Source organism: Pangasianodon hypophthalmus, chromosome 16 (assembly GCF_027358585.1).
Source record: "Pangasianodon hypophthalmus isolate fPanHyp1 chromosome 16, fPanHyp1.pri, whole genome shotgun sequence".
In the NCBI taxonomy this organism is placed as follows: Eukaryota; Metazoa; Chordata; class Actinopteri; order Siluriformes; family Pangasiidae; genus Pangasianodon; species Pangasianodon hypophthalmus.
Genome location: NC_069725.1, coordinates 22588688 through 22616001, shown reverse-complemented (window position 1 = coordinate 22616001; position 27314 = coordinate 22588688). Strand labels below are relative to the sequence as shown.

At 38.3% G+C, this 27314-nt stretch overlaps 1 protein-coding gene across 3 annotated transcripts; it reads left to right on the top strand.

Moving 5' to 3' along the window:
• Positions 1-23: 23 nt before the first annotated feature.
• On the top strand, positions 24-27314 carry epm2a (EPM2A glucan phosphatase, laforin). Of its 3 annotated transcripts, none has more exons than XM_026921113.3 (4): positions 24-1277; positions 4214-4388; positions 14979-15223; positions 17580-27312. In XM_026921113.3, exons 1-4 carry the CDS (start codon positions 1028-1030, stop codon positions 17879-17881), a joined length of 972 nt encoding a protein of 323 aa, XP_026776914.1. In that variant the 5' UTR covers positions 24-1027; the 3' UTR covers positions 17882-27312. The 3 variants fall into 3 exon arrangements, with proteins under 3 accessions (XP_026776914.1, XP_034167942.1, XP_053096528.1); XM_034312051.2 differs by lacking the exon at positions 24-1277 and adding an exon at positions 1328-1832 and having other exon boundaries at positions 17580-27314; XM_053240553.1 differs by lacking the exon at positions 24-1277 and adding an exon at positions 2162-2170 and having other exon boundaries at positions 17580-27314.

Sequence of the window (27314 nt, the reverse complement as noted above, 5' to 3'; positions counted from 1 at the left end):
ATACACAGTCTGGAATGTTACAATGATTGCATGAAACTGCTGAACTGTGATCAATCAGAAATTTAGCCTTTACTCGAAAAGGTCACGTTTGCTTGAGTGGATCCGGACAGCTTTGCTTGAGTTTATATTGTTTGTGGAAATAAAATTGCACAACACCAAATGCTAACCCTCCAGTTCCATGTGTAGTTTCTCCCTCAGTCTTGGGTGCCCTTTTTTTTTTTTCTTCTTTTTTTTTTTTTTGAAAAATCTGGTCCCATATCTGCATTATCATGTACATTCAGAAACTAGTTATGAACTCTGTTTCTTAAAACTGCCTTGTACCTTTACACAAGTAACCTTTTTTCCTAAGAGTGTTTAAATATGTTTTTGTATCGAAATAAATTTGTCATTTCTAATGTTACGTATTTACAAGTAACATCTTTGTGCTTTAAATGCATTTAGGGCTCTCTTTTTCTCTTATTTGCATCCTCTAGCTGGAGGACTAACCCGGAAGTGTTTAAAGAGTGACCACTCTCTGTCAGCTGAAGGGTCTTTGGCTGACTGGGTATGTACAGTGAGTCAAATCATTTGGATCTGTTTCACGAGTCCCAAACGACTCATTGCTACATTTTTATGAAAACCAGCCAAAGCTGTTGGTCTTTGCATATTTGTACGTTTGCATATTATTACTTTAAATGATTATAAAATGCATTTAAAAGAATAAGGGTTTTTTTTTAAGCAGAAGGATTGATTAGACATGTGAGTCGGCTCACCTAAAAGAGTCGGCTCGTTCATGAACGACTCGCAGGGCTGTCACACTGTAAAGGTTAAACAAGGCGTGAAAAGATTGCGCCATGACGTGACTCCTATTTCAATATCCTGCTAAAACAGGCACTGGTTTTGTCGAGAGAGTCTCAGCCGCTTTAGCGTTTGCTATTTAACGCCGTCAGAAAGCAGACTGATTTATAGCGCCGGCCTGCTTTTTATTAATGCCAGAGGTTTCTCACACCGACTGAACGCGACTCCATTCGCTCTCATTTCACCGAGAATGGTTTTGTTTAGGTTTGGGGTTGTTTTGACCCCCGAGCGCTCGGATATCGAGGTGTTTGTCTCGGGATCCCGTCCGGAGCTCGGGCACTGGGACGCCGGGAACGCGGTACCGATGAAGCCGACGCGGACGCTGGCGTCCGGCTGCGACCCCTGCCTGTGGCTCGGGGAAGTGCAGCTCACTGAGCCGTACACACACAAGTTCTGGTTCAAGTTCCTTAAGAGGCTTAATGGGAACTATATTTGGGAAGGTATCTGTTGAATGATTGATTGATTGATTGATTGGAGCTATATTTGGGAAGGTATCTGTTGATTGATTGATTGATTGGAGCTATATTTGGGAAGGTATCTGTTGATTGATTGATTGATTGATTGATTGATTGGAGCTATATTTGGGAAAGTATCTGTTGAATGATTGATTGATTGATTGGAGCTATATTTGGGAAAGTATCTGTTGAATGATTGATTGATTGATTGGAGCTATATTTGGGAAAGTATCTGTTGAATGATTGATTAGGGGCCCTGGAGGACAATGGGTAGGCCACAGCGGACCCGGGTTCGATTCCCGGCCAGGGACCCGATCTCAGCCACTTGGGTTGCATGCATCAGTGCGCTCTCAAAACCCTCAAAAGCCTCTCAAATTAAAATTAGGGAGGGTTGCATCAGGAAGGGTATCCGGCATAAAAACTGTGCCAAATCAAATATGCAGACCAATGATCTGCTGTGGCGACCCCTCACAGGAGCAGCCGAAAGAGGAACAACAAAATCTGCTGACTGACTGATTGATTGGTGCTATATTTGGGAAGGTATCTGTTGATTGGCACTATATTTGGGAAGTTATCTGTTGATTGATTGGCACTATATTTGGGAAGATATCTGTTAATTGATTGGCACTATATTTGGGAAGGTATCTGTTGATTGGCACTATATTTGGGAAGGTATCTGTTGATTGATTGGCACTATATTTGGGAAGGTATCTGTTGATTGGCACTATATTTGGGAAGATATCAGTTAATTGATTGGCACTATATTTGGGAAGGTATCTGTTGATTGATTGGCGCTATATTTGGGAAGATATCTGTTAATTGATTGGCACTATATTTGGGAAGATATCTGTTAATTGATTGGCACTATATTTGGGAAGGTATCTGTTGATTGATTGGCACTATATTTGGGAACGTATCTGTTTAATGTATAAAAAATGTTAGCATTGGCAAATTGCTGCGGTATAAGAGGAATAAAACATTTTTGTATTTTTATTTTGCATAAATCTACATCAGACCATCCCCTCATTGATTGTCCTAATGGATTTGCTCACCATTTAGCCTGCTCAACAAAGAGTTACCGAAACATTGCCTGGTTGACGCACACATTTTTGCTAATTTGCAAAAATGTCATAAACAGTCTGGACTTGACTTACTCACATTAAAATGAAATTAAAATGGAATTAAATCGCAAAGTATTCCCTTATTACATAAAGCATTACTGTTACTGTGTTTATAGCTTGCAGAATAAAATGGAATGTAATGGGCCATCTTTATCACTAGATGGCATTGATGCCGCAGACAAGACATGCGCACACACACACACACACACACACACACACACACACACACACACACACATTGTCATTCTGTCCTGTAGGAATTTAAAATCAATCTGGTTTGACTTTATCAGCATTTTTTTTATTCACACTCACAAAGCGATGGGTTAAAAAGACAGAGAAAAGTGAAACATTTTCACGTCTTTTGTCTCTTGAACCAGTTTCTACTGACGTCAGACATCCTGCACGTGACACTGACTGAGTTTCATTCAATTTGTCGGGTTTATTTATTTTTCACCAATGCACTCATTTTAAATGGCTTCTTAAGCATGACTGTTTAAGTACATGCATTTTTGTTTGTTTGTTTGTTTGTTTCCTTGCACTAGAATATTTTTTTTTCTGTTTGTTGGCATGCTGTGATTTCCTTTTCATCATGCAGCAACACACTTTTGGACATGCATAAAGCATTTTTTTTGGAAAACAATGTGGATTGATTGCACCACATGGCTCTAAACTCTAAGTGTGTGCCAAAAAAATCATCCCAGTTCCCTCTGGCAGTCAGGACAGCCAAAATCATAGTGCTGCCTGCATGTTCAAGCACGTGACGTGATCAGGACGCGCGGGCAGGGCTGGAACTGGGATTGCGAGGCAATTAGGAGATATAGTTAAAGCTGTGGATGTCTAGGCTTCTCATTAATAATAGGAACAGAACGTGATTTTCATCAGGCATGTTGCATTGATTTGCCTTCTTTTTGTCACAGTTTTCAACATATAAATCATGACTTTAATAAACGCAGGCTGTGTATCCCATTCCAGTGTAACACAGCACAGTGATGGCCTGAGCTTTAATATTTAATAAGAATAAAGGTTTAATGCAGACTTCATATCTGGTTGCATTTTCATGCCTGACAGAAGAGACATGATGAGAAATGAACACAACAGTGACACAGTGAAAGAGTACAGAACATTCCAAGCAAGAGCAGTGCTACTGTAGAAAAAAGTAAATGCCAAGTCACACCAAATGCATCTGTCGAATATGTGTCTTGCACCTTGATATTTACTAACATACCAGCTATGTGAGAGATTACAACCACAACCTTCTGCTGCTTTGGCCAGTCCCACATGGATACCCTAAACATTTGCACTTCCCAGAAATATGTCCAAGTTTTACTCTTGCTTCAGTGGATAACTTCTCCTGGATACTGTAGATTTATACCCAAAACCTGCTGCTGTAATCATAACGACTCATTCTGCTCATACTGTACATCCTTTTAACACACTTGGTACTGTTTGATTTTACAGTCTAAAGAAGATGGCTTCCCTTTTGTGTCTGGTTCCTTTTAAGGTTTCTTCCTCATGTCCTCTCAGGGAGTTTTTCAGTTGCTCATTAGGAATCTAAAGCTACATCTGGATGTCTGTAAAGAGGCTTCATGATAGTGTCTTTTGTTAAAAATGCTATAAAATTGAATTGAATCGATGTTGCAGATGAAAAAAATATTCGGATTTCCATTTCACATTGTCTTTAAAAACAGATAGAACGAGAAAGATACAAAGAGAAGAGAAAGAACAAAAGAGGAAAGAAAGTGTTAATGCCAGATTTAGAATCTCATTCTAATTTCTAATGATGGTTTACTTTGTGTCCAGGTAATGGCCCACATCACGATCGGGAGTGTGTGTATGACCAAGGCAACATGGTGGACGGGGTGTACTGTCACCCGATTGGTCACTGGATCGAGGTGAGCGGCCACACAGACGAGATGAGGCACACGACAAACTTCTACTTCAGCGTCGCTGGACAACAGGCCATGCACTTTTCCAAGTATGTACACGCATGATTCTGAAGCTTGTCTCTAGCAAAGTGTACAAAACATATCAGATGCTCCATGATTGATGTCCGAAATGCGGTTCTTTTACTTCTGTACTGGAGTGACAACAACAATGCTATATTATAACTATCAAATTCGCACAAAGCAAACTATACGCCTAAATCATCACACACTCACTTCAAAAGACAACGAGGCTCATTTACCAATTATTTAGTAAAGTTGTATGTAAATATTTTCATAGGCCAAACCGTATTAAAAAGGCTGTGATTTTCTTCATACTCATGCATATGTTTATAAATGGCAATCACAGATAAAATACCAAACACTTTCACGGCACATTTACATTTAGTTACGCCCACAAAGCTCCATAAAAGGGAAAGCTTACAGAGATCTGAAAATGACAAAATGAAATCTAAACGATGAAAGAACGACTCCTAAAGGCAGCATGCGGTAAAAAATCTTCCACTAATGCAGCTCAGCCACTGCAGCACTAACTCTTCTTCCTTTTATACGGCACCATTGCTGTAATCCATGTATAAAATTGCAGTAACTCATCGACAGGTATACGATTTGAAGCAATCGAGGTTCACATTAGATACTACACAATTACACACTTGTGTAAATAAGATTTCTGGCTAAAATCGTCTTTTAAGTCTTTCTTTCTCTTTTTCTAGTGAATGGTAGAGCTCTCTAATACACTCCAACAGGGTCACAGCTCTCCAGTGGAGGTCAGGCCATCACACACCTGTGCTTCTGTCAGAAAGAAAATATGATAATCTGTGTGTGTGTCTCATTGTGTGAGTGTGAATTTCCCCATCATCAAGTGTTAATACTCAGTTATGAATATTAACAAGTAGTTTCTGATGAATTGAGGATTGCTGATCGTGTGTGTGTGTGTATGTGTGTGATTGTGTGAGTACTTGAGGGAAGGCCATTCATGAATGTATACAGATGAATTAACATCAATGGATGTAAAGAAAGAAAGGGACAAAAGTTCAAACATAAAAAGCATGTCTCAGTAATCTCTTTTCATAACGCAGCACATGCTTTTTTCATGCAGCTTCCTCTTATTGTGTCATCATTTTTTTTTTTCCAGATCTCAGAAGGTGTGAGCGTGAAGGTGATTCGTTCACTCACTAGACTGACGCATTAACTATAAAACCTCCTTCTTTCAGCTTCTCACTTCTATTAATTTGTCTTCCAGTTGAACTCTATGTTTGTAATTTTTTTTTTTTAATAGTGGAGAAGAACAAGATGATTAGTTTGAAAACACCATACAAGCAGTCTTGTCCAGGAAGTCAGATTGTCATCATTATAGCACACATTATTGTTAAGTTCGCTTCTTTGGAGCTTTCCTCAGGCTTTTCAGACTTGTAATGATCCGCAGTTGCAGCTTATTATCGGAAAAACACATTACTGCAAAGCCACGATTAGACGCAGAATCACCAATCCTGATCTCCTGATACGTGACTGAGGCATTATTATCTACTGAAACTGCTCTGAGGTTGAAAAATGATACAGTTCAGAATTAGAAAAGATGGCACGCTGTTTGTTAGGAGCTCTGAATGTCTCTAGTCTATTTTTGAGATAGAAGTTAGCTTCATATTAAAGTTAGTTCATTTAAACTTGAAGAAATTATAACATAAGATATTTTAACAGCTACATATATTTGAACGTAAAGTTGTTTGCACATGTGGGTTTTTTTTGTGTGTTTTTTTTTTGGTTTGATGATGCATGAAAGCAGTTTTTATTGTTGGGAGTGGTCCAGAGAACCAACCGCTGGTCCTCTTGAAAACGGTTGTCTGAGTGCAGTCAGTATCAGATGAGGAAGTTATCTGGTTAGCGCTGAAGCCGTGTAATGTCACTGGTTCAACTTGTCACGTTACTTCCTGTGATGACACTGAAAGTAAAGAAATCTGTTTTTTTAAGCCTCCTTCAGGTTTTCTGTTTCCTTGTTTGCAGTTCAATGTCAAGGACTTTCTAGTCCTTAATTCTTTGTAATGAGTTCACCGAAAGTGCTGACTTTTATTTGTAAATCTTTTGAGAAGAAAATAATCTTCACCTTATCAGTGTTTTTTTTTTCTCAAGTAGAGGAAATAATAACCTCTCTCTCTCTCTCTTTCTCTCTCCCTTGCCTTTTGTAATGTGGAAATTTGCATGTATATCAATTTATAGTGCAAAATTAATTAAGCCCCAAGGGGCAGAAGATTACTGGCTCGATGAACGCAGTGCAGTGGCATCACAGCTACACTTGTGCTGCTGGCTGGTTCCATATTCATTTTCACTCATCATAATTAATGTATTTTCTCAGCCTCTGTGGAAGGATGTAGAAATCAAGTTCTTCTCCCGTGCTGTAGAAAGTCACAATTATGCAGCAGTGCATATTCACATGAGCAGAGCAGAAAGCATGAAGTGAAAAAATCAAAGGCAAGGTCACTCATTATAGGACAAGAGTTACTCATTTTACAAGCCATTAAGGAGACATTTTTGCTGTAATTTATACTCATTCACTCAACATCCAGCATTCACCCTTAAAAGACAGGAACATTTAGTTACTGTTGAATTCTCAAATCTGATTGGTCAGAAGGTTGATTAATGTTCACTAGTTCTAAAATTTTATTGTTTTTATAGTAACTAATTCACAGGGACTTGTACAGCTGTCGTGCCACATAATCTAGTTCTAATTTAAAAAAAAATATATTAAACACATTTTGTTGCTTAACAAATAACATTGTATAATTGTTGATGGCTTTCTGTAAGGATACGTTTATTTAACATATTTGGAAGGAGTCTCCAGTATCAGCGCTCAACAGTTGGAGGTAAAGCTGTAACTTTTATGTGGAGTTTATGTTTTGTGGTTTGTTAGTAACATGACAAGCTGCATTTTTCTTATTCGAGAGCGAGAAACAAAGAGAGACTGTGTAAGGGATAACAGGAACTAACTTGTTTGCAGATGTTCCGAACATTAAACGTTACTATAAATGGATTAAAAAGTACAAATAGCATTCTTTAATAAATTGAAAATAATAATCGTTGTGGTGTAAGTGGAATAAAACACTTAATTGTGCTGTTATAAGAAAATCATCAACTTCAATGCTCCGCTTCATCACACCACTCACCGCTGTTGATTATTTTCGTATCACAGCACGTCTCCGAGTGTTTTATTCCTCGCATATTTGTATTGCAACTGGAGTTAGAATTAGCAGAATGTCTTTGCAGATATTAAGCTATTAGCACTTATTTCTATCCCTTTGACCTCACTGTTAAAAGGACATAAAGGAAATAGAAGCCACAGAGAGAAGCAAAGCTTTTCAACTTTAGTTGACTCAGGGGTCATAAAGTAGATCTGACCCGGAGCTGAGGGCAGGGACAAGCACTTAATAATGTTAACCTCCAATGAAGCAGTTCCATTATGTTAAAAATAATGGCACTCTGAAAATATCTGACACATGTAATGACATATAGTGAACTGGTCTTCTCTTTGTGTACTCTGTAGAAACTTTCTAACCTGTAATAATTCGTGGATGTTTCCCGCATCCCAGTTCTGTAATAAATATGATGATTGGAGAGAGAAAAACAGATTGTACCCATGCACAGTTTTGACACAGAATATATCTGTTTGCTGAGAGAGCTCATAAATAGCTCGTGATGGGACGCCATTGGCTAAATCCATTGGAGAAAGGCCAAATTGAATGTGTTAGAGAGGCTAAATCGATCTGGGTGTAGAAACTGCTGCAGGGCCACAGCTTAGGTGTCTGCTTGCTCACGATTCACAACAAGCAAATAAAGAGAGACTGAGAGAGAGAGGGAATCAATGTGACTCTGATTCTGTTTTTAATGCACCCTTGTTGACTTCCTCTCACCATTTCCTACTTCGTAAATCTCTGTGGCCATCTCAAGGGCCGTTTCAGTGTGTTATTTACTTGAATGGAGTTCATTATAGTGCTTGAAGTAGTGGAAAGCCTTTTGTCTAGAAGTGCTTAAAGGTGCTTGAGTTAAAGACATTTAAATATATAAGGCATAATAAAGTCATTATGAAGAGCTGGCGACTTAATGTAGGCTATTTCTTCAAGCGTTTAATAAAATAATGCTGATGGTTTTTGTTAATTCAGTGCATTCTCCTGTAAAGAAAATGGTGGTTTGAAGGACAAGCTGACCAAGCACTCATCAGCTACACTTACAGCTAATTCATAACTTCATCCATAAAAATTTGCTCCATGAGAAGCAATATCTCAGATTAAGACGATGTATCCTCTGATGTTCAGTGTGTTCAGTGTGTAAAACTTTGTGTACTTTAAAGGGATGATTTTATTAATTCATTAATTGATAATGTCATATTTATGTGTTTAATATTTGCTTCAAATGCCTTTCCTTTTTTTTATTGTATTTACAGCCAAAAAAATATATTTCAGTGTGACATATTGTGGTTAACTGTCAGACAGTGGTGCTGGACTTAATACTGCTCCTCACTTGAGCCGATATCATGCAAGAAAAATGTGCTTATGCTCAAGTCCAGAATTGCGTGCAACACACTTCTGATTTAGGTAAACTCCGCCTCCAGTGTGTAACTAAATTGTCTAAATAGTGATTAAATCTGTAGTTGCCAACGTGCACAATTTCTGTATGAAATCCTCACTAGGTGCGCTGAACTCAACTCTGAATACAGCCTCTGTTCACTGGTCAAAACAGTCCATCATTTGGGGCGAATTTGATATTGAAATCCTGCATTTGCAGCCAGTTTGGTAAATAATCTTCTGTGTAGTCCTTAAAAACCAAAAAAGTCGTGTTTGAATTTCTTGAAAGCCCTAGAATTTCATTTGGATGCTTGTGTAAGAATGCTGATTAAAATGGACGCCCGAGAGATGTAAGAATGCTGATTAAAATGGACGCCCACCTTGAGAGGAGGGAAATTATTTGGCGAAAAATGTATCAGACCATTCCATCTGCACAATGACAGCTGACATCAATAATCTAAGATTCTAGCTAGCAAGGCAGGTTGTTAGCATATGAGGTAGTTAGCAAGCCAAAAGTAAGTGAGTTCTCACTCTGTGTTAAGCAGTGATCACACTACATTTACACTACAATATTTCCAAAAAAAAAAAAAAAAAAATCCAATTATGAGTGGGCTTGGTGTGCTGTGATATGATTTTGGAAGGCTTGTAGAGATATTATCTTACTTTTTACAACTGGAATTAAGAAATAGCAAGTCAAAAAGACTATTGGTGGTGCTGTTGTGCTATTAATGGCAAATAATCTGATTTGGATACCAGAAATGAACCTTATATTGATGTCGTTTTGTCTTCCAAAGAAGAGCTTTATCCCTGCTATCATGCCACAGTTCACGTATAAAATCTAAAACCGGAGTGAAACAGAGTGCTAGTTATTCACACTGACCCTTCAACAATAAGTGTGTGATATTGGGGGAAAATGCAATACACTGGCTGGTTAATAATTGGTCAGAACCTTTACAAGATCCTCTGTTGTATCTATCTGCCCGCCGTGTTCACCCACGTACACTCACACAACACACTCCACTTGCTCTGAATAGCACAGCTTAATTAATACAACGACCACAGGACACAGTTTATTGAGTTTTACTTGTTTCTTGAAGGCTTTGCCATGTGATGATGTGTAATTTACCCTGCTCTCTATCACTATGTCCTGAATACAATGTTCACGCTGTATCTAACACGAAGACACCAAACTAAGTTTGGGATGGAGGTATTGTTGGGCCTTGAATAAATTCGAAAATGTGTCATTCATGAAAATCCAGCTAGTTGGAAACGTTTGTATCATACGAGAGCTCCTGAGTTTGTATAAAGTCTCATATTACCTGATGTTCACACTAAAGCGTCATTTGAGTTGAAATTTGCAATCAATTCTATGCAAATTAGCTATGACACCCTAAAGTGACAAATCTTAATGACTGGCTCGAATGAATCCTCTGAACAAACCAATGGCGCATGTGGTCCGATGTTTCTTTAGTTCCCCGCACACACCTTTACCTGTAGTTAGTTCTCATTTAGAGTTTGATGTCGGAAAATGGATGAAAAATGTTTAACTGCTATAGGGTTTCATCTTATCCTTTCATATACTGTACAACCTCTCTTTAAATGTGTATAGAGACATTACAAAGGAAAAAATAAAGCTTGGCAGGAAGTAGCAGAGATCGTTGATGCCTCTGGTGAGTGTATGTAGCTAGTACAGTACGTAGCTTTCTTTGCGAATATGTTAACAAAACTAGCATGAAGTCTAGCATGTAGCATGTAAATCAAACAAACCGATGTGTTTAAGGAGTTAACTTTAGAAGCTGCATTTAGCTAGGACAGTTTCTTATCGCAACAATTGACAGTGCACGCTTACAAGAGACAAACTACAAGCGACGCGATACTTGGTAGCGTAAGGAGACTCACTAATGTGAACCTCGATTACTCGGCTGTCAAGTTTAAGTCACTTATTTATTTCAGTTACACACCAATTTAATTAACATTTTGTGAAAACTCAGTCATTTTATATTAATGACTTGAAAGAAAGCAATCCAAAATAAATGAAGACAAATAAGGCTTGTCATTGAAATTGGAGAAAAGTAATGGCGTCCTATAAAAGGAGGAAGCTTAGGTGTGTGTCTACGGTTGCTGACGTGCTGTGAAGCTTAATAAAAGTTGATACTCATAGCACAGCAAGGGACTTGGCTACAAAATGGCCGCCAAGTAGTGCACCGTATAGTGAATAATATCACTAACAGCTAATTAGTTCACCTGTTGGAGTACTGAAGTCATTTGAGTCCACACTTATTTTGTGGAATTTTGTCATTGAGATTATATTCTGTTGTCGCAATGGTGCACAATTATTGAAAGACCAAAGCGCTGAGTGAGAACGCTGCTACACGTTGATACAAATTAAAAGCAAAATGTTGCATAAGGACTTTTTTTTTTAATCCAGTGGCTTTTTTGGTGGCTCAATGATATGAGGTACCCAGGGATAATTTGTCATTTCTGTTTTAATTTGAGATGTTACTACATTACAAAAATCAGGTACTGCATAAACAAGTACATAGTATATTAAATATAATAATATATTGTGTATAGCAGACCATTTGAGTCACATTGTGAGTCTCTGAGCATGTGTGAACATCCCTGCCAGCCTGGTTAATTAGTTCACCTGAGCCTAATTAGTGTTAGAGCATTTAAGCAGTTTGAGGCATGGCATTTTCTAGATCTTTTCTCTCAATATGTGTGTAGCCAGGAATGTGTCTGTAATGATGATAATACAGAACATCAGACAAACACATATTGTCATATTTATTTATTGAAGCAGTGAGAGATTTTTATTCCCTAACTACAAACCCAAATTCAAAACACTTTGTATCACCTTAACAGCACTTTTTATTTTTTTGTAAAACTGGAGGTACTTCCATCTCATCCTATAGACCACCTGATTCTAATGCCGAGAGTCTACACTCAGAGATTCTAACACATCATTAGAAAAGAGGAAGAAAAGGTTAAAGAGATCGCTCTGCCTGAGAGAGAAGGGAGTGTGAGGAAGAAAGATGGAGCAAGGCTGATTTTTTTTTTTTCTTCTAAATGTGAAATCTACATCCCTCTCATTTCTTCTCTCTCTCCATCTGAGGAAGGATGACAAATAGATATATGAGATGACTGTGAGAGGGGGATGAGCCAGGGGTCTGACTGTCACACAGGCTCTAAAAATACCTCCGTATTCTAACCAGCGAGCACACAGAGCATCCTTTTGCTCCTCATCTCCTCCTCAAGGGTTCATTTCTCACTCCTGTTCAAATATCACTCTCATCACAGTTCAAACAGTTCTGCTCACTGTCCTCCTTCAGAAAGATAGCAACACACTTGGTGCACATTTTGTGCCGATATGAGGGGTGACCGTCAAGTAACCATGACAACACTCTTGCCAGCCCTAACTAGTTCTAACCTAGTTTGCTGTTTAGATTAGATGTACTATTAACAGACAAAATAAAGGTTGATGTAACGAGGAGGTTGTTTGTCTTTGTTGTAGCTTTATCATGAGAATTTGAACTGATCATGTGACCTATTAAATTGGGATATCACATTGCGTACTTGTGAACATCCCAAAATATTACATAAGCTGTTATTTTTATTTACATTACAACAATGGGATATTGGCACTGAAATATTTTAGATTTTTTCATAAATCTGCTCATATTCATTTATAACAACTAATTTTCCTGGCTTGATCTCTAACTTGTGACCTGATTGGTCAGGAGATTAAAAAAAAAAATTCTTGATGTAGCTCAATGCTTCTCCAAAAAAATTCAAGAATTTTTTTCAACTTCTGCAGGTCTGCTGTGACCAAAAACCACTGGAGGAAGTGCTTTTTAATAGCAGCTGCATTCCTGTGGCATTATGTGAAAAACATGCTGGTGGTTGAGGGAAAAAAAAGGCACAAAGTGTGAAAGTGGCCTAAACCTTTCTGCTGAGCACAACACATTTTATTTAAACGTTTCAACAACACGCTAAAAGTGCATGAATTTAGTTGTGGTTTTTGGTTTATCTCCTTCTCTATTTTATTTATTTATTTATTTATTTATTTAATTTTATTTTAGTAATTGTAGACACTGGCACCAGAGACCAAAAATGCTGATTTTGCTTTCAACTGTCAATTTTCAATACTTTTATTTTTATTATATTCTTCACTTCTAACTTTCATGATATGTAAAAATATGTATATAAATACTTAAAGCCACACTCTGACAGAGGTTTTTCTTAATATGTCACAGTTTTGATGTTAAGTTTATTTTTTATTCACACACAATCTGAGGGAGACAGGCTCTTTAAATTCTTCCTAAAAGAAACCACACTCATACATGTTAAGACTGCTTGTAAAGAATTCCATGAACTAACAACATTTTGCTCAATTGATATCCGGAAGTCTGTGCAAAAGAAAAACCTGCTGAAAGATGGATTTCTCTAGTGGATATTTTGAATATGTAAAGTAGCAGATATTTTATCATTTATTCCCTCATTTTCATACTTTATTAGATTTTTTAGGAAATTGTAATCCAAAAAATCTTGCACTGATAATGACCTAAGAGCAGGTTATGTTTCATTCTGATGTGATTAAAGGAAAAAATTAGTTTAATAAGGTGTCTGGCCCAAAGCACTGGAACACCTGGAAAATAGCCTTTTTTCTTGAAAAGTGCATAAATTAAAGAAGCACTTTATATGTAAATTGTCATCAAAAGTTTGAAATGTATTAAATAGTTAATAAACCCACTAAATGTACCTGATGCTCTCTGTCCTGGTTTAGATACCTCTCTCTAAAAAAAATGATGTAATAATTTGTAATCCCCTGGCAAATTTCAGTGTGGTCCAGGCTGGCTGAAAAATCAGCTACTGTTCGATGTAGTCTTTAAAAAATGTTCAGCCTTAAATTAGTGATTGGAAAAGCTCTTGAAATTGCTAACGTATAAAGCATAGGAAAAAAACTACCTCTAAAAATATTCTCAAGAATATATTCTCAAAGTACTCACAGTATTTCCTAAAGGACTCATACAAGTGACATTCATTCAGCTTTATAGATTCTACAAGTGTCTGGAACTGTACTACAGGGATGAATATTGTTCTTTCAATAGATAGTTATGATGATAGTTAAAGATTCAGTTATGTTGAGATCTGATCACTGTGAAGGCCATCACTGATCATGTTTTACATCATTTTCATTCTCATTGAACCATTCAGTGAACCTTCTTGTCCTGTGGATGGGGGCGGGGTCATCCTGGAAGAGACCACGCCCATCAGAATAACCGTTTCATCATAGGATAAGCCTAAAGGAACTCTCTCTTAAGAAGCAGTCAGAAAAAAGCATCATCTTTTTTGCCAGAAGGAAGTGGAATAAAATCATACGATTGAGTGGTCTTGTGATTTCAAAGATAACTAAGTGGTTCAGAGAAGGGTTAACGTAAGCTTTTTTTAACTTTGAAAACAGTAACCAGATTGACTGAGGAGCTGTTTGTTTTTTCAAAAAGCCTGAAGTCTTGTATTCAATCTGAGGTTTGCAGACTTGCAGGGTTAAAGCTCACCAAAATGAACTTGGCCTGAAGTAACTGATATAAAAATTACTTTTTCACTTTTCCAAAGCCTTTCCAATTCAGAGTGTACTGACTTTTTACGCTACTTTTGCTTGCAGCACAATGCAGTGGTATTCAACCCTTCACCCTACACGTTTAATGTTCTCCCTCATCTACCACACCTACATCAGCTCAGAATGGGTCTGTTAATTAGCTGGTTTAGCAAGATAAACAACACATTATGCAGGAAGCTTTTGGGATAATGTATAAACAGAGCAAGATAAAGTCGCTTGTGTTGCTTGTAGTTTGTCTCTAGTGGATGACTGCTTAAACGGGAACTAATTGCATGTAGCATCATCTAAAGTTGTGAGTGGGGAACTAAAGAAACATCAGACCACATGTGCCATAGGATTGATCCATCCGAGGAATCCTTCAAACCAGTCGTTTGGATTTGTCATACTGAATTTGCTTACAGTTGAGAAAGTCTGAAATTTGTTGTGTACGCCCCCCGCTCCCCATGCAGGATCCTGCCTCGGATTTGGCTGGGCAGTTGCCCTCGGCGGGTTGAGCACGTCACCCTGAAGCTGAAGCACGAGCTGGGCGTCACGGCCGTGATGAACTTCCAGACCGAGTGGGACGTCGTAAACAACTCGCACGGCTGCCGGCGTGACCCCAACGAGCACATGACCCCGGAGACCATGATGTACCTGTACCGAGACTGTGGTCTGGCTTACGTCTGGATCCCGACGCCAGACATGAGCACAGAGGGTGTGTATATTAAAAGCATAGATATTCTAACTGTATCTAATTCTTAGATTATATATAATATAGGAGTAGACAAATCAGTTACCCAGGATGAGCAGATTTCATGTCTGTGCTATTAGTTGTTTATTTGTGGTTGCCTGGCAGACAGTAGTAGTCTCAACAACCAGAAAAAGAAAATGAGCCTACTCCTTACAGACTTTTGCAAAAATAAAAAGTTTCATTTGCTCTGTAGCCATTTTTAAACTTAATACACGTCACTCAATGCTGTAACTATAGACGCCGTTTCCAAATCCCACCGCCTGCTACACTACACACATCAGCCGAGGAACGATCTTGTTGACGGTATGATGATTTTTTACTAAGTGGATTAATAGCGTGCATGAATTTCATAATCAGCAACACGCAGATATGTGCAAACTAATGAAACTGAGCAAAATACAACTCAAAAGAGCTAAAAATGCTAGCCAGACTCGAATAATATCTTTTTTCTTGTATCGATTGAGCATTCGCCAACGACTTGCTGACATTTTGTCGAGGACGCAGGCACAATGTGCTACATTAGAAACTTTGTTACATGAGGATAATCATATACTCATTCTGTATTAATGCACTTAACTAGCTAACCATCTCACTCTACACTATAGTATTATGCTAGCTACTACATTTTAGCCTGGTCATTCAGGCAAGCAAAACTTTGTACCACACTGGAGATTTGACTTGCCTGGTGGACCTGCTAATGAATTTTTAAAGACCAACACAGCTGAGGCACAACCTCCGCTTGAGTTCACACCTGCTTCACCACTGCTCGACCCCGATTTCACTCCTCGGCTCTCAGTGGGGATGGCCGGCACTGTTTACACTGCAGAACTGATAACTAAATATTACACACGGGTAAAAAAAAATAAATATATATATATGAGTGCGATAGGAGGTTAGGAGGTGTTAGTCCTGCAGGGCTGATAAAAGATAAACACACCCATAACACACTCAGGGGTAAACATATCTCTCACTGCACTAATACAAGGTTATCACTTCATAAAGTTAGATTATTTCCCTGTCCAGTAAAAAAGCATTAGAGAGTACAGCTCTCTATTTACACCACACACATCCACAAAGAGCTGGATATTGCTTGGAGTTATTATATTAGATTCTTTTGTGACGTGGTAACTACAGCATTATTTTTTATTATTATTATTTTAAGTCCATTCTTGCTTTGGGCATCATATTGCTCAGAACTGAATACCAGAAAGCATAAGTGTTTACAAAAGAGTACGAGTGTAAAATTGATCAGCTGTGTTTGGTGTTTGAAGTTTGCTTCCTGGAGCTATGAGGCTAATGTAGCTAAGAAGTAAGGAAAGCATATAACATGCAGGTTAGCATCTGCAAACCGTGTCGAGTTATGGGATATTTTTACTGAACTTCCACTAGTGTGTACTTGTGTACTTGTTACTAGCATAAGTTACTTGCACTTGCAAACTAGCTGGCTAGCTTTGTGTTAATGCTACCTACAGTACAGTTGCAGGGTAGCACTGAAAGAAGAGTCGATAACTGAACTTATCCTGATTCTCAGCAACATCTGATCTTGCTGGACAGACATGTCCTTTTCTCTTAAAGTATACTGTACAAGGCCATAGTTTAGCTTCTTTTTTTCATTATAATGTAACATGCCACTGCTAATAGAAAAGCATTAGCAGTATAGTTTGGGAAAGAGTTGAGTTTTGGGATGGCTGGAGGACACATGGACGCGTTTTCAGTTTGCATATTCAGAGTTTTAGTGGATTCTTGGGACATAAAAAATATTAAACCTTTTAATATTCAACATAACGGTTTGAAATTACACTTTCTGGAGTACTTTTAATAATTTAGTAATCCAGTAACCAAAGACTTGCTCTTAATGACTATTAAAGTCAAAAGTGCCATTTCTGGCTGAACCTTATTGGTGAATAGAATTTATTTCACCGTAATGATCTAAAAAATATTCTCCATTTACCTTGACAGAAAGTGAGGCTACATCTCTGAAGTGGAGAAATCGAGTCAAGAAAAGAGCAAAAAATGACTAATGTGAGATGGTGGAAAGTGGGCGGGGCTTCCTGTGGTGTCAGTTAATATTGCAGAGTTACCCATGCGAATGTCAGACATTTCAGATTCATATGTCGATTAGCTCATCTGCCATTTTTATTGGGGGGGAAAAAAAGAAATTTTGAGTGATAACTTGTATCACTGTGCAAGAAGGTTAGCAGGTCTGCTTATCTATTACTGTCAGCTTGTATAAGGTCTAACATGTAATTTCAGACCTGATCATTTCTGAGTCCGATCTAAAAAGAAAACTGTGTATTGCTGTGCATGTCGCCCCCTGCAGGACGTGTGCGGATGCTGCCCCAGGCCGTGTACCTGCTCTATGGGCTGTTAGAAAACGGTCACAGCGTGTACGTGCACTGTAACGCAGGCGTGGGTCGCTCCACAGCCGCCGTGTGCGGCCTGCTGATGTACGTGCTCGGGTGGAGCCTCAGGAAGGTGCAGTACTACCTTACAGCCAGGAGGGCGGCGGTATACATCGACGAGGAAGCTTTGGTACGAGCGCAGGAGGACTTCCTGCTGAAGTTTGGACGTTTACATCCCCCGGTATGCTGTTCTGAGATGCAGGCAGGAGGACAATGTTAGACATAAATACAGGAGTGGATACTTATACTAAAAAATATGATTGTTGCATATGAAGGATGAATACCAGCAGTTTGAGAGAGGTCTATATAAAATATTTGTAGTTACATTTTTTTATTTTAATTTTATTTACTTTTATTTAATTTTTTTCACACACTTTTACTCCCAAATTGTAGCATCATCTTTTTTGTTGTTGTTGTTGAAATATTATAAAAGAATATTAAAGTGTTCAGCTGCTTCACTGATCTGTATCTCATCTCCGGTTTGGATACAAATCACCTCTCTTTTTTTATTACAACATTTTTCTTGGAAATGTTCCTCACATTTTCATCTTATCATCCTTCCCCTATCTTCTTCCTGACAAAATGGCCATTTTGCAAAAGGGCACCTTCGAGCCGTTGGCAGCTCTTCTGCTCGCACATGTGGCAGTTATCGTTATTCCATGGACCGCTTTTCCAAATTTAATATCCTGCTAAATCATTTTGTGAATACTCAGCATGGTGGCTATATTTAGATCAGACCTTTCACTCACACCATCACCCAGGCTGCTTTCCAAGGCAGGGTGTGAAAACAGTGTGACCTTTGAATAAATGGGTAGAAATTCTGTCACTGTCCAGAAAGGCTTATTGAGGGGAAAAAAATGAGAAGAAGCTGGTAAATTATTCCGAAGGAGAGATTTTAAATTCAGAAAACATCTTGTTCTCGCTCGCTTTCTGTCTCAGCAAAGAAAAAAGTGCTGAGTCTTTTTTGTTCTGTCCATCCTCTAAAGTTTCACAGCACCGTTTTAAAACCCCTCACTCATTTCATCTGTTTACTTTGTCCCTCCATGTCTGTTAGAGCTCAGGGTGTCTTTATTTTATAGCACAGTTTGCTGCTTTTCCTGGAGATAAGGTTTCTGCAGAGCTTTTGTGCTGTACTTCAAACTCCTCAGTGTTCAATAGGATAGAAGAAGTGAGCTCTTAAAGCCATGTGTCAGGCCTTGAGGAGGACGTGTGGGTGAGTGTGTGCGTGTGTGTGTGTGTGTGTGGGTGTAGATGAGTGTAAGATGGAGCAAGGAAGTGAATGAGAAAAAAGAACATGACCTTTTTCGACTCATGTTCTACGAATCCAGTAAGTGTGGTCATTAAAGAATGTCAATTTTAGCCACAGACTGTGTGAGGACGTGTCTCGTCCTCGCTCTCCTCTCGCCACTCAGCGAAGCATGTGACAAATTCGAGTGCTTGTTTTCTTCCACAATGTGACTTATTTCTGTGGCCTGGAATAATGAAAGGCTGGACTTGTGCCATATTCTTTCCATCTTTTAATAAAGGATTTGTGGGCTGTTTAAAGATTGGGATTTTTTTTTTTTTATAACCAAACCCTTTTCATGATAGCTCCTTGGTCTTCATGATGCTGTTTATTTCATTCTCTAACAAACTCTTTATATTCAGATCACATGACCACTTCATTTGCACACAGGTGGATTACATTAATTAAATAATTATGTGACTTCTAATGGCACCAGAACTAAAGTAGGGGTTTCACAGTAAAGGGGGTGAATACTTATACAATTACGGTTTTAATATGCAAACAGTTTTGCAAACTATATTGATTTTTCACCCCACTTTAATATTATGGGCTATTTTGTGTAGATTCATGACATGAAATCCCAATTAAATCCATTTCAGTTCCAGGTTGTAACACTACAATATGTGGAAAAGTTCAAGTGGGGGGTGAATACTTATGCAAAGCCCTGTATCTTTGTGAAAGTCAGATCTAGACATTTAAGCTTAAAATAATTATAATGCAATTATTATGAAGAATTATTACAGTGCATTTGGCAATGATAGATAGTGATGTTGGAATGTAAAAGAAGTGCATTAGCTATATTGAAGTTTGGCTGGGGGATTTTATTGACCAGACCTGGCAACCCTAGACATTACCGAACAGCCAGCTTTGTATTTAAATACAAGCAAAATCACAAAGAAATCTCTGGGAATTTATTTGCTTCGTTCTAGGACCCTGAGGTTGTTTATAATCGCATTTTCAGTCATTTTTTTCCGCACTTGTTTATGTGATTTGGAAGCAATAAAACACTCTCGCGTTGGTAATGGCCACTTCAGAAGCTGCTGTACAAACAAGTTCCTGTCTTTAATGTTACTGCAGATTGGAGACGTTTATAAAATGCCTGTGTATTAGCAAGATGCACAAGATAGTAAAACGGAACATAATCATTACTACTGGGTCGTTTGTTTCTATGGATTTAGACAAATAATTTGTAGACATAAAGATACAATAAAAATAAGACATAACGCTTTACATTTTAAACTGAAATATACAATGAGTGCCAAAAATCGCTTTCTTTATACCAAGTGATTTAAGGGAATTAACTGCACATTTTGTGCCAACTCAAAATGTATTTAATTCAAGCCACCTCTATTTATATAGCGCCTCTAAAACGCAAACTATTATCTTCCAAAGTGCTGCACAATACATCAATTACCAAACTACAAATGAAAGTGAAATAAAAGGCAGTAAAAGACAAAACCCCAGGTGAAAAGACAGAACAAAAAACAGATACTACAGAGGGTTTTTAATTGAGTTTAAAAATAGCTACAGTGGGGGAGCTGAAACTGAAAAAGACTGCAGTATGGTTTACTTAGTTAAGATTTAATTGACAATAAATTTGAACCATTTTGAATTTTCAATTTTCTGTGTGTAGAGATGTGTGTGTTCAAAGCTGCTGAAGGGTAAAACAAAAAGCAGGTTGCATCAAACAGCTGGTTTATACTGGTTAGGTTTGCCATCTGTTGTCATGGCCATGCTAAATGTTGGTACAGTTGTTCATGCTTGTCATACGCAGTGTAAAAACATGACTCAGAAAAGCTACAATACCAATAACAATCCTACAAATTCATTCAATACATTTTTATACTAATTATTACAATGAAGTATTTAGTAACTACAGCGAAACTAATAACAAAAAGTCTGGATCTGTCAACGGACCCTCAGAGTTTAAGATCTAAACATATGCTGGTGATAAGCAATATTAGCAAGTATTGCTAACTTCTGAGGATTTTAGCCATATATAGCCATCCTATATTTTAGCTACTGCTCTTTATAAAGTGATTAAATGCTTTTGGTGGAAGTTGAGTGTGAAAGCTGGTTAAAATGTGAAAAATTTCAGTGCAGTGGTTTTGACACATTCATTTAAAAAGCAAATCTGTATCGGTCAAAAAAAAAAAAAAAAAGACGAGCCAGTGATGCAGCGACGATCCCATCCTAGTCAATAATGTTTGGGCAGTGGTGTCTCAACAGATAAGGCTCTGGATTACTGATCAGAAGGTCGGGGTTTCAAGCCCCAGCACCGCCATGCTGTCACTGTTGGGCCCCTGAGCAAGGCCCTTAACCCTCTCTGCTCCAGGGGTGCTGGATCACAGCTGACCCTGCGCTCTGACCCCAACTTCCTAACATTCTGGGATATTTGAAAAAAGAATTTCACTGTGCTGTAATGTAAGTGTGACAAATAACATGATAACTTGAGAGGCAGGGTGTGTAGGGTTTGAGGCATTCCTAATTTGCATAAAATCTGGACTTCTTAAAGAGGGTTAAAGTGTAAGTACGTCTGTTCTTTTGACATTTTTCTATAACCAAAAAGGAAAAAATATGATCTTTAAAATATCAGGAATAAGGGTTCCATATACACCAGAGATAATCTGACAGTACATTAAGCCTTTAATTCTCCCTGTACGGCTTCAATATCATGTTTTAAAGCACGACCCATATCAAATCTAATTATACACACTGTGAACAGAGGAGATGTTGTAAAAGAAAGAAAATGGAGAGATAAAGACATCGTCCAAAGCTCTGATGGCTCTTCAGGGCTGAGGTTGAAGGGCATAATTCCTCAAGCACCACATATTAAAATCTCATATTATTTTTCTAGGAGTTATAATGAGTGAAAGCAGTTTTAGTGGATTATGTACTAATGAGGTCATAAGAGAAGATGGTGGTGACCTCGACCCGAACACTTACTCTCACCTTTCTCGGATTTTATATGAGTCATGTGACTGTCTTGAGTCCTCTGGATATGTATGCTTTATCGCAGTAAAAGTGACAGGAAGCACAGTCAGTTATATTTAAGTAAGGAATGTTTAAGTAACCAAATAAAGCATGATGGGTGTGAGTTTATTCGAAAATAATCAGGCCTGACATAGTCAACCTTGAAGTCGATTATTTTCCTGTAATGGCACGTCCTGAATGGCCTCTTATACCACAGCAATTTATCAGGGATTAAAATATTTAATTCATAAATGAATGAGATGAACCATATTTTTTATCCATTTACACTTACATGTAAAGTTGTGGAACATCCATGAAACAAGTTCCTTTTATCACTTACGCTGTAGCAGCTATCAACAGTCATTCCCTCACCAGCCTCTCTTTACTAAGTTACTGAGACGAAAAAATGCAGCTTGTCATTTTACTGAAAAACCATAAAGTGTAAAATTCTTCCATCTTGAACACATTCCTGTGTAGGAAAAATTTACTTCCGACCGTTAAAACGTGCTAACACTGGAGACTCCTTCCATAAATTGCTAAATAAACATCTTCTCACTGAAAACTTTTTTTTAATTAGTTTATGTGGAGGGTCCACCATACGAGTCATTGTGTAACTTGTAACTATATAAATAATAACATAATATATAACAATAATATATAAATATTAGAACACACACATTAATATAACCCTGTGATTTGAATTACAGCCAGCACTATTGTCAGAGCTGCTGTTATAGAAAATTAATCAACACCTTCTGACCAATCAGAATTGAGTATTCAAAAGCACTGAAGTATAAACTGGTATAATCCACTATAGATTAAGAAACACACACAGAGTTTGCCCGAATATGCGATTTTCTCCCCATTCCATGTGACAGCATCTATTTTTTGCCCCAGTTCCGTTTCATTTGTTCTGTTGGGGTGAAATTTCCCATAAATCTCAGACAGGGTCTATTAGCCCACGGGCCAGTGAGCCATTCGTCAGAAAGACAAACTGCCGCTCCACTTGTGCTATTGCATCACATTGTCAGACTGTCTCCTGCTCCGACTCACACACACACACACACACACACACACAAACACACATATCCACCTGCTATTTTCAACTTCAAACACAAATGATCTCTCTATTTTGTAGTCTCACTGCTTCTCTTTCATCCCCTCCCTATCTGTTGCATGTGTTTCTTAGCAATGCATCAAACCCTTATAGTTTCTCCAGGGGATCACTCTATTTTTCAACCACAGGCCAAATATTCACTACGCTCCTGCATGATGGAGACGTCCTCCATCTTCATCATTCACTTCCCCTAACCTGGCACAGGACTGAAAGAAGATTGGAAACCCAAGCGGGAGCCCATGGGGCTGTTGGCAGGAACAATTTTTCAGATTGTCTTTCCAAACACTGCATTGTGCACACACACACACACACCTGGGACACAACACTTCACATTTTGTGTGGCTTGCTCAAAACTAATCATGATGAATCACTGGGTATGCAGTGGGTAATTATGGGCAATTCATATTCAAATCTGCAACAGGCACGAAAGAGGCTGCAGCCAAATGTAGACCTGGGTTTTGGTGTCCAGTGATTTGCTCTAGGTCTGGTTCTGGATCTTGGTGCACAGAGTCTTGGTCCGGTGTTGGGTCTCACTTCTCAGAGTCTTGGCATTCAGTTCAGCATTTTAGGTGGGGTCTGATGCTTTCTTCCCAGTCTTGGTCTGGTTCTCAGATTCAGGGCCCAATGTCTTGTCTGGATCTTGTGCCGCTGCTTAGAGTCTTCGTATAGTTCTGGGTCTCTTTACTCAGAGGCTTGGTCTAGTTTTGGGTTTCAAGGTTCAAAGTCAGTTCAGCAGTTTGGTTGGGGTCTGATTCTCTGTTCTCCAAGTCTAGGCCTGGTTGTGGATTTTATGGCCCAGACTATTGATCTGGTTCGGGGCCTTGGTTCTCAGAGTCTATATCTGGTGCTGGTTTCATGCTCAGAGTCTCGGTCTGGATCTGACATTTCAGCATTTGGTTGGGGTTTGATTCTGTGTTCTCCGGGTCTTGGTCTGGTTCTGGGTTTCAGGGTCTTGGCCTGGTTCTGGTTTTCAGGACCTAAAGTGTTTATCTCAGGGTTCTCAGAGCATTTTGGTTGGGGTCTGTTGCTCACTTCTCATTTCTCACTTCTCTCAACCAGTCTTGTTCTGGTTCTAGGTTTCAGGTCCCAAGGGTCTGGTGCTTGGAGTCTTAGTCTGGTTCTGGGTCTACATTTTATTATGTGTCTCTGTTGACTTGGTCTGGTTGTGGGATTCAGGGTCCAAAGGGTCCAAAGTCAATGTCTGATTCTGGCTCTCACTGCTTGGATTCCTGGTCTGGTTCAAGGTCTTACTGCTGAGGACTTTGGTTAGGGTCTGGGTCTCACTGCTCAGAGTCTTGATCTGGTTCCGGGGCTTTCTGTTCAGTGTTTTGGTTGGGGTCTGATTTTCTGTTCCCAGAGTCTTGGTCTGGTTCTGGACTTGGTGCTCAGAGTCTTGGCCTGAATCTTGGCTGACTATCCCAAACAAGATTGCAGGCTTTTTTTCGGGATGCTGGATGTAATAATCTATTCCACACTAGTCTACACTAACTTTTTTGAGTTACTATTTGAATGTAAAGCATAGAAAAACAAATAATTATTGATAAACAATCTTATAATTAAGGAGCTGGTCTGGGTCTCAGTGGGAATTGCTGTTCACTACAGACCTGATATATAAACAATTAGAAAATGGAATCAGCCTGGCTTTGTGTGTGTGTGTGTGTGTGTGTGCAATTGTCACTAGACTGTATAAATATTGAGAAATAGATTCTGCATTGTGGCATGCCAAGTGAATTCATGCTGTAATAAAAAAAGCTGTGATATTGGCATATGGCGAGTCTTACAACAATCCAACAATCAATAACCAATTAAAAAACGAACAAACAAATCCATCAGCATGTTTTTACTGATATCTGACTCACAAAATGAATTCAGTTTTTTAATATAATATGCTCCCTTTCACATTTAATGAACCTGTTTGCTTGCTTTTTTTCAAAAGTACACACTGGGCATTTATTGTTGAACATATCTTTAGATTCAGTCCTGTACTACACATTTTCTGTTGTTCCTAGCTTAGCTATTAGCTTGATCAACATTGTTAATTTGTAATAAAAGTTGATTTTCAGTTAAATATGACATTCAACAAAGCATTTCATTTGGTAGTGGATATTTAATAGTGAAAAATAAAATTCACAGTTTGCAGCCAAGGCATGTTTGGTGATTGACATTTGATCTTTGGTTTTTATGTGGTACTAAAAAGCTAAAAAAAAAAAAAAGTATAAAAAATGTGATGTGTCATTTTTTTCTATGAATTAAAAATGTAATCGTTTCCAAATTGCTGTGGTATACGAGCAATAAAAAGGTGCTTTTAAAATAATCAGCTTCAGGGTAGTAAGGGCTTCATGTAGGGCCTCATCACACCACCCTGTCATTGATTATTTTCCTACAACACCATGTCAACGTCCTGTTTTATTGCTTATGCTATACTGTTTCTTAATGCTTCTCCTTAACTTGACCCCAGTTCTATATCGTATCGTATAATTAGTGTATACGAAGTTCAGTACTGTCATGGTAGCTTTTTGCTAACACTGTTTCTTGATCAATTCGTAATGAATATGTTGCTGTAAAGCTATTTTTCCTGTAAAGCTTACATTTTATGATTTTATATTCTTGCTACTGATGAATATCGAAGTCTTTTCACCTCTCTCTTTTCCCAGTTTGGTTGTAGACGCAGTTGGAATGTCAGCAGTTATCATTAAGCTTTAATGAAATGACACTGAAACACTGAGAGTCACACTGCCTCATGGTTATTTTCGGGTCCATTGTGGTCCCGTCACACACAATAAGGGAGCCATAAAAGAAAGACTGTTTAAATGAGTTTCCTTTTTCTCTGCCTTATTTATGACCGTAAATCCTGGAGGAGACACACACTGAAGCAGAACCTGCCATCAAATATGGACTTTTATTTATTTTTTTACAGCTTTCTCTATTAGCGATACACTTCTCTCAGTTGAATTATTCCTCTTTTTTTTTTGTATGTATGTTAACAATAAACTCCAGAGTGTACTGAATGAAATGTAATCTCATTACAGAGAAACACTAAATACGCACACACAAAAACACACACACACACACACACACACACCCACACACGCACAAAGCCGAATCAGCGACAGAACAAATGTAATTAGGCTTCCTACAGAGAGGGGGAAAAAACACCCTTTTAACAAACGAACCAGTGAAGTAAAACTGTATTAAGAAATTAGCTTTCTTTCTTTCAGTTTGTGTAAAAAAGAGCAGGTTCTTTGTGGAGACCAGCAAAATGTCCCAACAAGGCCAAAACTGTCAGATATTCCTATCCTTGTGGGGACATTTGGTCCCCACCAAGATATAAAAACATGCCCAGTGGAGTGGAGTGTGCTGAAAACAGGAGTGTGTATCTGTTACCATTATTCCTGCATGATTTCATCAAGGTTCAAGGTTCAAAGTTTTGAAAATTTGTCACATACATATATGTAATATGTGATGTAATGTAGTGAAATGTTTTTCCTTAGTGCCTCGTTCCACAGTGCCACAATGATACATAATAAAAACAGAATATAATATAATAAAATAAAATCTAGTAGACTATATGTAAAAATATGTTTCGCAGCCTTTAGAGGAATGAAATGTAGAATATGAATATGCATAAATAGACTATGTTTAAAAAAGAACAGATATACAGAGCTGTAGTGTGCAAAAAATTCAGGGCCACTGTCTGACAGTTTGAATTATCCACAATATGTCTTTCTAATTTCTAATTTATGAAGGTTTTTATTTGAATAGAACGCTCAGAAATTCAACATAAGTACCTGCATTACTTAACTGAATATGAGTAACCTCTCCGGAATCACTTTTATCCCAATTTGGTCATTTTCCAATTTTGTAATCAGCATAACACACACTGAGGAAAGTGCTATCTGCCCTCTTTCACATACATGAGCTTACAGATGCCCCTGATTGGCTAGTCTCGCTCTGATTGACAGGGGATTGAGTAAAGCATCCCTCCCACCCAGAGAGCCAGTTTCGCTCTCTTGGACTTCCGCCATTCCCGGAACTCGCAAACTCATGACCAATGCTTTTCTGTTACACCACTCAGCAGCCTCGAACATAAATATTGACGTACGTTTGAACTTAAGCCGCCAGCTCTGAATACAGCACAAGTTTGCAAGCACTAATAGTCAGGTTTCATTGTTTAAATCTTCAAAATCCATTACCATCACGTTAGTTCCTTGCATTCCCTTGCTATAAAATCGCTCGAAGTTCTTCCTTCCATCAGATTTGTCACTGAGAAATCATTGT

What these genes read in the sequence shown, in the direction of transcription:
- epm2a (XM_026921113.3), top strand. Translation starts at nt 1,028, where the DNA reads ATGGTTTTGTTTAGGTTTGGGGTTGTTTTGACCCCCGAGCGCTCGGAT. An exon ending in TGGGAACTATATTTGGGAAG is followed by an intron (nt 1,278 to 4,213) that starts GTATCTGTTGAA and finishes CTTTGTGTCCAG; the next exon opens with GTAATGGCCCACATCACGAT. An exon ending in GCCAGACATGAGCACAGAGG is followed by an intron (nt 15,224 to 17,579) that starts GTGTGTATATTA and finishes CGCCCCCTGCAG; the next exon opens with GACGTGTGCGGATGCTGCCC.